Source organism: Schistosoma mansoni, chromosome W (assembly GCF_000237925.1).
Source record: "Schistosoma mansoni strain Puerto Rico chromosome W, complete genome".
Classification (NCBI taxonomy): domain Eukaryota; kingdom Metazoa; phylum Platyhelminthes; class Trematoda; order Strigeidida; family Schistosomatidae; genus Schistosoma; species Schistosoma mansoni.
The window spans coordinates 2,096,296-2,111,963 of NC_031502.1; the positions used below are offsets into that span (position 1 = coordinate 2,096,296).

At 37.9% G+C, this 15,668-nt stretch overlaps 1 protein-coding gene across 1 annotated transcript; it reads left to right on the forward strand.

The window, feature by feature from the left end:
* On the forward strand, positions 1–8,884 carry Smp_038210 (putative ww domain-binding protein 2 (WBP-2)). The gene is made up of 7 exons (XM_018799899.1): positions 1–22; positions 4,274–4,348; positions 4,397–4,490; positions 4,532–4,681; positions 5,984–6,233; positions 6,545–6,718; positions 8,406–8,884. Exons 2-7 carry the CDS (start codon positions 4,287–4,289, stop codon positions 8,630–8,632), a joined length of 957 nt encoding a protein of 318 aa, XP_018653766.1. The 5' UTR covers positions 1–22; positions 4,274–4,286; the 3' UTR covers positions 8,633–8,884.
* Positions 8,885–15,668: the final 6,784 nt, after the last annotated feature.

Consider the following 15,668-nt stretch of genomic DNA (forward strand, 5'->3'; position numbering starts at 1 on the left):
CTTTCCGGCGTATTCAAACCGGGTTTGTCCGTTTATCAACGTTATATGCTTACTCCTTATTATATAAACATTCCACACTACTGTTTTAGGGCAGTAAGATGAATTAAAGCATGAGCTTTTGATGTGATTAGCTCTTCTGGCTGAACACTGTAAGGACGTCCCTTCTCAATCAGAACAAACTCATATGCATTCTGTTAAACGAAGTTCTGAGTCATATTTCACCATAGCTTCAAACCACCAGTCCTCTTCGAATTCATCAGTATGTACTGCTTTTACCTATCACTGGTGAATTCGCCTTATGAGGGTTCCTCGAAGTTGTAAACACTGAAGAAATTCATGAAACCATGTATCTCTTGTTTGTTGGCAATCTAATAATAGTTTAGAGCAGCTTCCTGCACTCCGTCTTAGACACTATTCACTAGTTAGTATTATGCACTCTTAACCAGTACATTAAGGTGGGTACCAGCCACTTACCCAAACTAAAATTAGTAGACTGATGTTGAGACCTGCTGCTCACAGATCAAAAGTTGTTTGTTTTAGATACTAAGATGCTACTCTACATTCGAATCTATTATTGTCTTCAAAAAGTTGGAACAATTGACCCGTATTGCATAACACTTGCACTTATGGACAATCAATAGCAGTACTAAAGCACTAAAATGAAGTCTACTTTAAAGTACTCAGACTTCTGACAAATTTCGGCCGCTCGCTCCACATGGTACATTCGAGCAATGCTCAGAAGGGAAATCAAATACGTTCAGCCTATACATCTCAATGACTATGCTTCACGGCGTAATCGCTTTTCGACAAGGTAGTAGTTTAATCATCTGCCTAATCTATAGTTTGTCAATAGACAAATGGGGTTTTATCTGTACGGAGGTGTGGTCACTCGCCAACCTACAGCAGTTCATATGACATCAAAAATCAATACCCTCGGCTACTCTCCATAGATTCAAACTAAACATTGACGGACCGAATCCAAAACAACATCTCGTACTCTGAATAGGTTAAGCGTACATCGGACATTCTTGCGATGCCACCCAGAGTCTTCAGGAGACATCTTTAACTTCCAATCCGAGGTATTCTTCACATAGGATGTCAACTGATGGAAAGCCAGATAGGAAACGCTTGGCTCCCTAGAGCATATCTGAAGTGAAACCCAAATAAAACCATTGAACAATACATTTGAAATCATGCACCCTATGAGTTAGGACTCTTCTGAAGCTACTGCCTCCCTGTAACTGACTGGTACGTACATTCTGTAAGATGAGCTCTAAATGGGATGTGAATTACAGCTCCATGTGACTTCTTTCTTCTTGTACTTTGTCCTTATATACAATGTTTTTTTATATGTTACCACCATTAAATTAACTACTTCTATGAATTCGGTGTTGATCTTTTTTGTGCTAATGAGGTATGGCAACTAGGGTCGATGCATATGTGCCTGGTCCTACGTTATAGCTGACTGACTGGCTTAAATTATACTAAATTAAATTCTGTTTAGATTCAACTTTGTAGCCGATTATTCAGTAGTAACCAGCATAAGATCAAGACCCAAATGCCCTGGTACGGTCGAGGTGAGGAAAGTCAGCTCTCCCTTTCGAAATGCTCCCACACGGCCACGCGTATACAGTTACTACCAGAGAAGTCCTATTCACTGTCTTCTTGCAGCATCGTTGTTGTTTACGAAATTGAGAGGAAGTAAAGCGAATGTACGGTTCTTAAATCGGTTTGGTGAGTACGAAGGATCCATCTAGGGAAGTTGGAAAACCCTGATTCCACACCAATAGTACACATGGGCTCCACGATCCTGAGGGAACAAATGGTGTATGAACCTATTGTTGGTAACCGGCTACAGTAGGACTGCATCCCCTAACGTTGCTCTAGTGTTTTGTGGATTAGATCTCTAGGCCAAAGGCTCGCAGAGTGGCTCCCTAAGAAAACCACCTGCCTCAGTTTAGACACTTGGGTAGTATTCTAGCCCTCAGGGTTTTCCAACTTCCCTAGATGGATCCTTCGTACTCACCAAACCGATTTAAGAACCGTACATTCGCTTTACTTCCTCTCAATTTCGTAAACAACAACGATGCTGCAAGAAGACAGTGAATAGGACTTCTCTGGTAGTAACTGTATACGCGTGGCCGTGTGGGAGCATTTCGAAAGGGAGAGCTGACTTTCCTCACCTCGACCGTACCAGGGCAATCGAGGACAACGTAAGTTAGATAAGTATGGTTGTTACTTTAGAGATGTCAGTTTACCTTGTCGATAGACCTACAGAATTCGAGAGGTCTGTAACAAACCTAAAGCGAATACAGAACACCGAAACATAGCACGCTGATTCTAGAAGTCCTTAAAGACAGTAATTAAAAACTAAACGGTGATTATTAAAGGAGTAGGTTACGTAATGGCTAGAGGCAACCAAACCAACGCGTAACATCGGTCCATTAAACTGTTAACTAACTGGCTTGATGTGTTAGGTGACAAAGTTCAAGGCTGATTCTAACGACTCAGGTTTACTGATTATTTACTTTACTCTAAGTTTCCAGCGTAATGTTTTCTCAAGCTTTGCACTCTTCTGTTTCCTTCACTCCTTTTGAAATATGTTTTTTAGGTTAATTTACTTGAAATTGATGTCGTTATTCCCCTTCCCCTGCCTTTCCTCGTTTTTTTGATTGCCTTTCATCGCTAATCTGACATGTGGGAACTTAGTTGAATACATCTTTCTACCAGATTCTATGTTGTCTGTGGCTGACTAACTTGTTGATTGACATGGAATTCCTTAATTGTTTGTTTTTTATTTTGCTACACGTCCAAATGTCTGTTTCAATCGATTTCTTATGATATTTGATAGTTTCGTCTCGCGATGTTTTAAGTTATGCTTACATATCTGATAATTACTATCAGTTGTTTTGTTAAAAATTCACTTACACTGGGGTTACTTTTCGAAATTATCAGAGCATAAAGCCGTCAATTGTTATTACCACATCTCTGGGGCTAGTGTGTGCTTATCGTTGTCTGTACTAAAAGATGCAACCCAATAATCACATCTTTCACGGTGTGGGCAACCGGGAAGTGATATTAGCCCTCATACCCGTAACAGCACACGAGACCAATTTGGTCACATTCAAATTCTTCCTGCACCTCCTAATAACTCTCTTGTCTCCACGACTAACCCTTCTCACGTCCCTTTATCACCTCACACCGCTAGGGCAAACGATTCGAGTAGGCGAATCGTTACTCCTGGTCTGGTATGTGACGAAATCTCAGCACGGATACAGAAGGCTCAACTAGCTTTTGCCAACTTGTATCATTTATGGCGTAGGCGAGATATCCGTCTACCAACCAAAGGACGGGTTTAATGTGCAGCAGTGAAACATAGCCGGTAAGAGTAGAGGGTATTCGTAAGTTATTACTATTCGATCATAGGTGTCTGCGAAGCATTTCTCGTATATCCTGGGATCGCCGAATAAGTAATGCAGTTGTTAGGAAACAGGTACTATGGAAGGATAGCAAGTCGATTGATGATGTAGTGAAACTTCATCAGTTGAGATGTCTGGGACACGTGTTACGTATACCCAACCACCGAATGCCCCGATGTGCGACGTTTTGTGGTGTAGGAGTAGGTTGGAAGAAAGCTATGGGCGGCCAGACCAAAGCGTGGCACAAATCCATCAAGTCACTGACAAGTGGTCTGAGCCATGTTGGTAGGTGTAGACTACCTGTTTACAATCCGCGAGATGATAGCAATCGATGGTTAGACACCTTGAATGACATGGCTCAAAATCGTTTGCAATGGCGAAGATGCGTCCACTCTTTGTGTTCTCCCAAATTCTAATCTTCTGGATTCTTCATGTCCCTATCCTTTTTCTCTTTCCAAATTTACTTCACCGGATTATACTCCTTGAATAACATCTTCAAACCCTGATCTTTCCGATTACTGTTTATACTCTTACTACCTCTACCACTATGGGATTTCAATCGACAATTGTATTTCTGTGCTAATGTGGTATGGCAACTAGAACTGATGTACGTACGTACGTACGAAGTTCTACGTTGTGACTGATTGACTGAATAATCACATGGATTTGTGCTCTAGACCGTAGCCGATATATATTATAATGTTTAATATTATATTACTATCCTAGCTGCGGTGGTTCAAATCCCCAATCTGATAGCGAAAAGAAAATCACCTAGTCCAATAATTTACAATTTCGAATCTATACATATAAACAAACTATTATAGCGATTCATTTTCTCCCGATTTCGCCCATAGGTACCATATCGGAATGTCTATGAATCAAAGTCACTCCGCGAACGGCAATGGTGTTGTTCTATTTTATGGAGAAAGGTAAATGCTCAAATCACGGTTTTAAGTAAATCAATTGTCGTGTTTCAGGATGTTAATTTATTACGATGGATGTCATGTAGAACTCGATGGTCAGTTTCTCAAGTTTTCACATATGGGACGTTTGTACCTGACTTCACACAGAGTAACTAATTTCACATAGTTATCTTCTCTAAATTTTAACAGGTAATTTTTATCAACAAAAAAGCATCATCAGGCGTACTGTCATTCAGTATGCCATTTGTTAATATGAAAGAGGTTGATATTAAACAACCTGTGTTTGGTGCGAATCGTGTAGAAGGTATAATTACGGCTGAACCGAACGGTGGCTGGCAGGTAAGTTAATTACTATCTTTGACTTGTTCTCTTACCTTCTTAAAATACTAGTTTTTGATCTCACGTTAATCCTACATATGTACCTTAGTATCATGTGCTTTCACAAGCCATTGGTTGTTTGAGTTACAAAGTAGATTCACTATACGTAACACATCGCTAGACTAGCCTGTCTGTTATTAGTTTTACTTGGAACATCCTCTTGCCTAATACATGTTTTTAATGGCCACAGATTTCTTAAGTAATCATGAACCTGTGTAATTGATTTATCAAATACAGGTTAATACGCATTAAGTTTTTATTTCTTGGATGATGTGATCACTTGTTCCTATACTAAATAATTCAATGTATCAACCGTCGTAATACTTTCACCAGTGAAACATTATTTGTTTACATTTTGACTATAGAATTTAAATATACCTTTAGCAATGCATAAATTCTCGTAAAGCTAATTTTACTCAGCTTCCTGTCAATTGTTTCCAACCATTCAATTATAAAACATTGTGCATTACTGTGCGAAGTCATCAGACTTAGTAGATAGATGTATAACACAAGTTATCAATCTTATAAAATCATCACAAAGATATGAATACCATCCAATAATCAGTAAACCTAGTTAATGATACCTCATACTTCTCAATTAATATTAGTTGAACTAAAAATACATATACAGTACAGAAACTCATACATAAGAATCGTGATCAATTTTCTCCTGGTCTATGAATAACTTTTTTATGTTTTCACATGCTTTTCACTTTTACTCATGCGTACATTCATCAACAGATCAACAAAACCATTCGTATGTCATAAGAGTATCCCTCTATTCCTTGTGCATTACTCATAACATGATTAGTCTGAGAATTAATTTACAGTGTAAACATCAGCACCAGAACAAATGTATCCATATTCCGTCGGTTGTCTTTTTTTCTGGTCAATTGAACAAGTTGTAAACATCCCATAATCTTGTTTGAAATGTGGTTAAGATAGTCAGTAACACTGTATGAATCGTTACAATAAGACTTAATATCCACTTCCACAAATCTTATCGTCTTAGCAGTTTATTATAGTTTTATTTAATTATTCAATACACCTCAATAAACACATGTATAAGTTTGTGTTCTAGGCTTTTAGCAAGAGATAGTATCCTGCTGCGCAAGCATCAAAGTAAATAAATTGTAGTTTCAACTTCCAACCCAATCGAATATCACCAAGTCTTAATTCTAATTATTGTATTCTGATTTACTATTTGTTATATTTCTCAGATTGTCATTATACATTCAAAGTGTCTCGTTCATTTTTTCCAAGGGCGAAGCAAAATTCTCACTAACATTCAAAAAGGGTGGTGCAATTGAATTTGGCACAACATTAATCGAACTAGGCAGACGTGCATGTTCTGCAAAACAACATTTCAAACCGCCAAATGCATATTTATCTGTAGCAGATATGAATGGTGCAGGCCAGTATTATGCTTGTCCACCACCAGCTTATTCTGCGCCTTACAATGATCCATACTATGGATTTGTACGACCACATGAAGCATTCACTGTACCTCAAGGTAAGTAGTATCTTCTCACTCGCGCATCTTATCAACTCGTTCTTCATATTTACTGATTAATGAAAACAAGTAAATACAATTGTTTTGCTTATCTAAGCTTATATTATCATTGTTATTATACTAATTAATTGTTGGTTAAAGACCTTGAGTGACTCGGCTCAGAATCGTCCTCAGTGACGTAGATGCGCTTATGTTTTGTCTTCCTTTAGAAACTGAATCCCAAAATCTTATTGTTTTCTACTACTTCTGACTATTATGTTATATATATATATATAATATCCCACTTTTTCGTAAATCATTATTTTTTACAGCAGAAACACTCTACCAAGTCAGAGCACCACCTCCATATCCTGGTGCAACACCTACTACAATGGCTAATGATTTTGGATCTGCTGCTACTAGTCAGTACACAACACCTTATCCTACTAACTCAACAACTGTAGGTGAGAATGCACCATATCCAGTTACCAACTCAACACAAGGATGTAAGAGCTTTTGTGTTTCAAATTATTTTTTTATTTTAAAGGTTTATCACTTATCAAGTTCACAATTTTGTGGAAAAATCCGATTTTGTAGTCTGAAAAGAGTTGGTGCTATCAAATTACTCTTAATGAGTATACCATCCGACTATATTAATAGGTTTATCCGTAATATCTTATGTTTTAGACACTAACTACATCCATCTAGAACGATTCAAAGTGCAAATGGATAAAATATAGCAACAATATGCATAGCCACGTCAAACCTATCAGGTGATTCTATAAGTAAACCCTCAAGGTAGAAGTTTGTGCTGATGATTTTGTTCAGAAGAACAATGACGGCTCCACGACCAAACTATCCACATCAGAGAGTAAAACTCCAACTAAATCATCTACCTGAGCTATAAATATTCACCATCTTCATTTATATTACATAACCTTTATCTTTTAAATGTTATCAGTCTTCCATATTAAAACATTACTGTGATAATCGTTTGGAAATAAACTTGCTTAGAAAATATCTATCTTAAAGCATTTAAATAGAAAGTGGATGCTAGTAGGTTACTATAAGTTGTTCACTATTCTAAAACTAAGGTTTGTTACTCGAACAGACCTTATACTCGTATCTGGCAAGTTTCTTGTACGTCTCAAATTATTTATTTTATTTATTTAAACACATAAATATTGGTACAAGGAAGCACCAGATACATATGCGCCATATAAATCTCATTCGATTTGCTTGAGGGCTGTGATACTGCCCAGGTGCCCGAACTGAAGCAGGTGGTTTTCTTAGGGTCCCACACCCGGAGCCTTTGACCTAAAGATCTGATCCACAAGGCAGTGGAGCATCGTGAGGAGATGCAGTCCCATGGTAGCCGGTGATCAACGATTGATTCGTACGCCATTTGTTTCCTCGGGATACTGGAGCTCATGTGCACCATTGGTTTGGAATCAGGGTTTTCCAACTCCCCTAGGTGGACTCGCCTTGTCCACCAATCCGGTTAAAGCGCCGGACGTTCGCTTTTCGTTCTCTCACTTTTGTGAACAACACCCCCGCCACGAGAAGGCAGTGAGTAGGCCTTCCCTGGCAGAGGCTATATATTCGCTGGCCATGTGAGAGCATTTGGAGAGGGAGAGCGGACTCTCCCCACTCTCGGCCAAACCAGGGCATTTGGGGGCACGTCTCAAATTAATGTTACTAGAACTCGCAACTATTTTCAGCCTGGAAAATGGCTACGGATTCTACATTAGCTACTACGCCAAAATATTTTACGGTTAATGAATTGCGTTTATCGAAATTATTCGTAGCAATTGTAATTTTGTTTATAGTTATGCTCGTAATTATTCATAAACATACTTATCAGAGTGACTTACTTTAGGAGTAATGCTGTCTTAATAAATTTCATACCTCTCTGGTCATAATGATTTAGATGATGTTCACGTGGTGTAGTTCATAGCTCCCACATAATAATGGTCTTTTTGCAAAAGTATTACTTGATAATTAAAATAACTCATAGTGTCATTGAATAAGAGAAAGAGAATTCAGTGGAGAAAATTTTCTTCGCTGAGTTCCCTTTTTCGTATTACTTGATCTTTAGCCTACTTTGTCAACGCTTGTTTATTTCTAGCATAATATTTATTTGTTGATTGGGTTAGACCCTAATTGTTATGTTTTTAACTTGTATCATTTTAGCTAAATCGAATGAAGCTGCTGCTTCTAATGGTCCTGCCAATGTTGTAAGTGGAGGTTACTACTTTCCAGAAGATCCTTTTAGTGTATACGTACAACCTAATGCGCCAAATTATCCAGGCAATCCCCCATCTTATCCGGGTAATACTCAAGATAATCATGATCAAACAGCTCCCTATCCAACTGAAAACTACGGTTCACAACAAAACGCTTCTAAGAAAAATCAGTAATTAAACTTGATTTTATTTGCCTCATCTTTTTATATTGAGGAAAATGACATCATTTGGTCATTATTGAGAAATGGTGCGAATATGTCTGTCATATTTTTCAACAATTTTTTGATTCATACCGACAATTCAACATAATGTGATGGTTACTTTCTTCTCATTTCTTGTTTGAACTCAATTATTTTTTGATTCACATAAAAACATCGTTTTGGTTGTTTTTTCCCACCTAAATAAATTATCTGATACCTTGAATTTATCTTTGAGTTTTAACTGTGTCTTTCCATAATTATTGGTAAGGGTTCTCCAGAATTATAAGTGCCATAGCCGACAGGTGGCTGTTTAATTTCCCAAGTAATCGAAGGCAGAATAAGCACAGACCGACAGACTTGCCAAACATACAGATCTCTTTCTTATGTACAGGATATTTGATGGAAAAAAAACAGAAAACTAAGCAGAGATAGGATATTTGAATTGGTCAAAGTTTTGTACTAAATGATGAGAATAAAAAGTCTCTTCCGGGAGACAAATATTTCTGTAGGTACGAATATGGTCTCTGGTAATTCAAGTGCGTGCTGTTTACAGTGGAAGTGTTACTTCAAATCCCGACAACAAGCTAATATTCAAGCTCTCAAAAAGTTGCACCCCTTGTTCGATCGTCCAGTTTAATTTCCTGGCTGGCGATTTTTGCTTTGTTTCACATAACTGAGATTACTGGTTACATCGCTAGACCTAACAGCTGAATTAATCAAAAATATACCTAGCGAGCGGTTCGGATGTGCTTGACGTAGTTATGATCTGTTCGATATGAAAGGCGGAAGGTTGAAATGCAATGCCTAGTTTAAAAAACTAGTCAACCAAAATATTATGTGTTAGCTCCAAAGAATATCAACCAGGTTGACTATACGACAAGCTACCCTCAAAAATGCCTTAGTTTTTCACAGTCTGAAATCCCCACTAAAGTTAATTTCAGCCCCCTGTGAGTGTTTAGAGGGAAGCTGATGACTTGCCTATCACCAGTATCTTAGACTATCTGCATGAATGAACTCATTCGTTCGAGGGCGCACCTGTCAATCCTGATGTGACCTTACTAATCTCTCACCAATAACGAGGAATATCCAATTTCCACTGAAATTGGAATATTCAGCAAATTGCGTCCCGTTTCACTAACAGGCAATAAATTTGACAACAGTTGTCATACCGCGGTTGAACCACCGTGCGCTAGGTCTAGCTGTCCTAGTCAAGTACTCTCATTCTGTTCGCTTCAACTGAAGCATACATTGATTCATCTGCAAACGGGACTTACAAAAGAGTTACTGGATCCGCTCCAAGTTGCTTTCTAGGACAATCAAAGGCAACAGTGCAACGTTAAGTGTAAGATTCTATTCTTGTATGGCATATATGCACTTATTTCTATCATCTTCCTCCGAAACTTACATCTCGCCTCCAATTGTCGCATGTTCTCCATGCACAGTGACGGTGTTCCCACCAAGACTAACTATACAGACAACTAGTAGAGGCCTTATTCAGGGGTGGGTAATGAGTCGAAAACCCCTGTATCTAGCAACTTGATTATAAGGAAGCGCAAAACGACACCAAAAGCCAAACCTCAGAGCGATGTTTACAAATCGATTCATTCCACTTAGACACCGGATTCGAGCCCCCAACTAAGTGATAGGGTCCACAATCCTACCCAGACTCATACTCCTAGTAAGGCAAGTAAGCAAAAAGAAGTAGAAGAAAAGGACTTCCTTAACTCCCATTCCATCAGCCCACCTGAGAGAAAAGGCACAGCAAAAGCGTTTTTATGGCACGTTTTTGCTAGATAAGACCCTAGACTCCGAATTTGAATGCGATTTCCGTGGTAGATTGGTCTACTCCCGCTGTGATACTACAGGTTTATAATCATAGTTCGTATGCTAAAGGTGTAGAAAAAATATATTAACTCAGTTAACAATAAGAAGACATGTTACAGAAAAATCTGGGAGCATTTGACTGGTAAATAACTGTTAGATTGAATATCGTTAAATCCACTATTTTGGACACATTTGTCTTACATTTGAACTTTTTCATCTGTAATTTTGACCTCGGACACTTTCTATTTGAAATTGTGGAGGTCTCAACTCGGAAATCTAAAAATTAAGGGCTTCTTATGTAATTGTTATTAGAACAATGTATTTGGGTTGATTTCTTGTAATTTACAAATAAACTTTGATATCTAAAGGGGAATTCGGTTTTCTTGTTATTTGCACTGTAAATCACGAGTGCACCAATCAGTCGTATTTCTACCACAGATTAGAACAAAATTTACTTTTAACGCATAAGACCACGCTGGACATTATCATACATGTTAGGGCAGCTTTTACGTAGCACGACAAAGCCTTCAGAGGCTATAAGGGACCCGGAGAGTTTCCATCCAATGAGAACATCATTGATCTTCCAAGAATATTGACGTGGCATGCTACGATTGGACGGTAACATAATTATGCTATAACTAGTGCTAATATCTATAAACACCCATGTTTTTCTGTACATTCTTGATTCTTCCTCAATAATCACTTCTTCTGTTTCTCCTGTCTTCTGAATTGCGACCATGAGGTTCTAGACATTCGAGTATCGTTTTTTGTGCATCGTAATTCGACCGTAATCACGTAGAGGACAAAACAGTATGAATCCCCGCCAGTATACACAATTCATCCGATACAAGCACGCGACCATATGAGTAACGATACAAGATCACTCACCAAGGAAACTACCAACTGCTGCATATCTCTGTTTCAGTTAACAATAAGAAGCCGTGTATCAATGATAGGAATGAAAATGGAAGCAGGGTAAATAACAGTTTATTCGTGTAGATATTTTGGAGCGTTAATGATCAGGTCTATGCTTTAGTATGATATGATGTCTGAAGTTTCTAAAGAACACATTTAGGCTAAAGATAGAATAATATATCTAACGTGAGTAAAGACAAGGTATACAGAATGATTATGTCTGCAATGCCGAGCCATGCCATCTCTCTGAGTGCATGAATACTTCTGCATTCACCATTGTTGGCCTTCTCTTCGTGTTAAATGTTCAGCTTTGAGGATTATGTGGTTAGGACTAATACCACTACAGGCTCTCCCCTTCATTATGTATAATGTAACGTTGGACGGGACAAACATAAAATTATCGGAAGTGCTCTTGGGAAAGATTGACGAGTTTGGATTTATACAGAGTATTTGAATGACTTTTATCAGAAGTAACATTTTTAATATAAGTAGTCTTGCATTCGTTATGAAGTATTTCTGCTCATATCTTTTACAGACAGAATGATACATAAAAACATGAGACGCTAAAACTAATAACTTCGTATTTACAGTTCTAGCGATTCGACATATCATAGAAAACTACCAATAAATGAACCCTGAAAACCAGATCAAGCAGAATTCAGCGTGGATTAAAACCTAGAAATCCAAAAGCAAGTTCAACTACCTTCTCGAAAAGAAAAATAATCTCTCTTCCTACAGTTTTCTGTACACAAATTCTTCAGCCTTCGTGATTGACAAATTAAAAACGATTGTAACCTACTAGAATTTCTGTAAGCATTAAAAGGTTTCCATTTCCACTATAGGTGTATGCAAGCTCTATCTTTTCTACCTTCTTCAAATAAAGAAACAACACAATGAAAGGGGTATTAGGTATTCTGGATATCAGCAGCTATTAGTTCAACAGGTAGGAGATTGGTTATTTGGGATATGAAAAATAATTAGAAGAAAATTAGGATCCTGAAAGAGAAGATTGTTCCAAGAACTAATCGGCTAAACAAAAAAGTTAACTAATCGGTAATGAAAAGTGTGATAAGACAGGAGTGAAAGAATTAAAGGGGAACCGGAGACAGTGATAAGGGATATATGAGTAATTTAGCGGTTAGTAATAATGATATCAGCAGGTAGGTTGTGTGACATAGATAAGGGACAACTGGTTAAATCGGGGGAGAGTAATCCATGGGTATGTAGGCGTCTCTCAAATCTCCTTTGAGGGCACTGTGGTCGTTTCACCTGGCAGAGTATTCCAAATGGATACGACTGTTCCTGAATAAGTGAAAGCGTTTTGCTCTTTGATTTTTGATCTTTAAGGAGTTGCCCCGAATAATGATGACGTCCTTGCAGTATGCTCTTGTTTGGATGACTTAACGTACTCAATATGTCGTATAGCATTATCAGATCAATATTATTCTTCAATAGCTCATCGAGAATAACGCCAGGTGCTGGAGTCTTTTTTCTTAAGGTTTATTTCTTAGTCCCTTAACCTACTTGCTTGGCAGTCTCTGTAACCGATCTGGAGGATTTACATCGCTTTTGAAGTCATGTGGAGCAACAACTCAGACAGACATTGAAAATGTGAAGCTAGAAATCGAAATAAAACGGGGAAGGCAAGCATGCTTGTTTGTTCTTGGTTTTATTGGTCATTAGAGTTGGTTTTAAATACTTCTTCCATCTCTAGGTCGGCAAAATCCTCACCATCAAGCCCTGGTCTGTAGGTAACCACTTGGTCGTAAACCTAAAGGGATATGCTAGGTTAGCTTATATTTAATTATCAGAAGGGGTTTTGTGGAGATTTAGTATTTTTCATAGTTGAAAGCGTGAGTCAATTGAAGCTTATATTTGACTGCTACCTTGATCTGGAATTACCTTCTATCTCTTCGAACTTCGGCATTGCATCTGTTTCTCAATACCAAGTGAGAGATGCGGTCAGAATCATTTACGAACACTTTCCACTTGTATGGAGCTCTCTTTTTTCCTTGCAGCCTCGTTCTACCAGGAATATTCTCCTTAAGTGTGCATTATGTTTGAGCTACATTGTGCAAGACATTATCCGTGTTTATCTTTACTGTTAGCCTTCAACAATCTGGTGTCCATGTTGCCCTTTGAAGATACTCTGTCATGACCATGTATTCTGCCTTAATGTACCAAACGTAGGAAGCATCCTCTTTTCTCCAAAGTATAGCTTTTGCGACCAGATTGAAAATAACTGCAACACTGTTACTTTGATGGAGTTTTGTTCTCTGAGCTGGATGGTTTGGTCGTGAGGCTTTTATCGTCCTTCTGAACGACATCATTAGCACAAATGTCGGGTAGAAGTGAAGTGTTTGAATTTCTCCATATGTGGTTCACAGCTTGTCTTATACACCTGGTTGTTGATTGGTTCTTGTCGACCTTAAACCTGTCATTGTTTATTTCTTTGGTAGTATCTCCTATCGGTTTGATTTTTGTTCCTATGTTTCTGCATAGTCTTCTTGATTAGTTGATAAATTGGATTGATTTCAATGTGCTTGTTTATTGCCGATTGACCTGAGTGCCAAGCTTCTAGAAATTCTCTGGTGTTTTTGAAATTGCCTCTATCCAAAATCTCCAGACCTTCGGAGTAGGTGTTACTCACAAACCAACAAAATCTCTTCATTCAATCTTATGCAAACCAAAGGATGAAATGACAAAAGAAGACAAACCAAAAATCATCTACAAAATAAAATGTGCCAACTGCGACAAACACTACATCGGACAAAGCGGATGCCCCCTTCATTTTAGCCTTCATGAACATCAATTAACAGTCAAACGCCTCAACATGTCTCCACTCATATCAATGCACGTGAACAACTGCGGACACATATTCGACTGGAAAAATGTGTAGATTTCGGATAGTTTTTAAGGATTATACATCCTTACCTAATCTCGAGGTGTTCAGTCAGTCCCGAACCTCTGTTGGCTGTGAGGAGCCGCTTCTGAAACCATCCTGTTTGGTTGGTAACATGCGAAGTGAATTTAAGGTTGGAGTGTTAAGATCTCGAAATGAGAGTATTTGGTCCAAGTTTAGGTGTAATAGTTGTGATGTAACGAACGAACACTCAGGTAGAAACAACCAAATGTATGTTAATACGAAATTGCAGAGCGTCTCGGCAAAATATGAGAACCACACATTAAATACTTCATTTTCGAATTTCCATAATTCGTTTTCATATTCGGTATGATTCTTCCGACTCATAATTCCTTTCTAATCCCATGTCTATCTTCACAGACATCTGCTACCAGGTTTTCTACTTCCGATTAGTGTAGCATACTACTTATATCTGTCGACATAAGTAACATACGCCAAAGTAATACTATAAGACTGATCTTATCTTTCTGGGCTTTAGTACGTGAGAATACCCTACATATTCTTTCTTTCATCTACTTCATGCTGTTTACGTTTAAACAAAACCAGTGCAATTCTGTTGTTCCTATTAGTTCGGTATTGTATGGTATTACGGCTTTAGAAGGGGTTTAAATTGTATTGCCGCTTCACCTCCAGCTTTGATTGCCCTATCTCATCAGACAAGTGTTATGCCTTGAATGCTCAATTCGTCATTCTTCATTTGAGTGGAGAACCATTTTGATTAGAACCATGATCTTCAGATTTGACTAAAATCACATACTTCTGATCTTTATTCACCATTTAGGTTTCTTAAGTTGATATATAGGCAGTTGATGGTTTGTCCCATCATCAGATACTCCTCTATGGCAGCATCCATTTTCAGGGTCTTTAAAAAACCGTAGTTTAAGGTGGGTTAGGAAGTTCAATGGGAAATGACCACTTCATGTTTTTAGCCTGTGCAGCGATTTTAGTGAAATGTTAATAAGATTTATTCCGTAAAGTATATTGAAACTAAAGTTACACTCAATGGACGTGTAGTAGTATTTATCCTAACCATATAATCCTCAAGGCTAAACACGATATAACTGGGAAAATAGATACTCAATATTTAACACGGAGAGAAGGCCAACAATGGTGAATGCAGAAGTATTCATGCACTCAGAGAGATGGCATGGCTCGGCATTGCAGATATAATCATTCTGTATACCTTGTCTTTACTCACGTTAGATATATTATTCTATCTTTAGCCTAAATGTGTTCTTTAGAAACTTCAGACATCATATCATACTAAAGCATAGACCTGATCATTAACGCTCCAAAATATCTGCACAATTGAAATGTTATTTGCTTTTATTGATTATATTTATTTAAC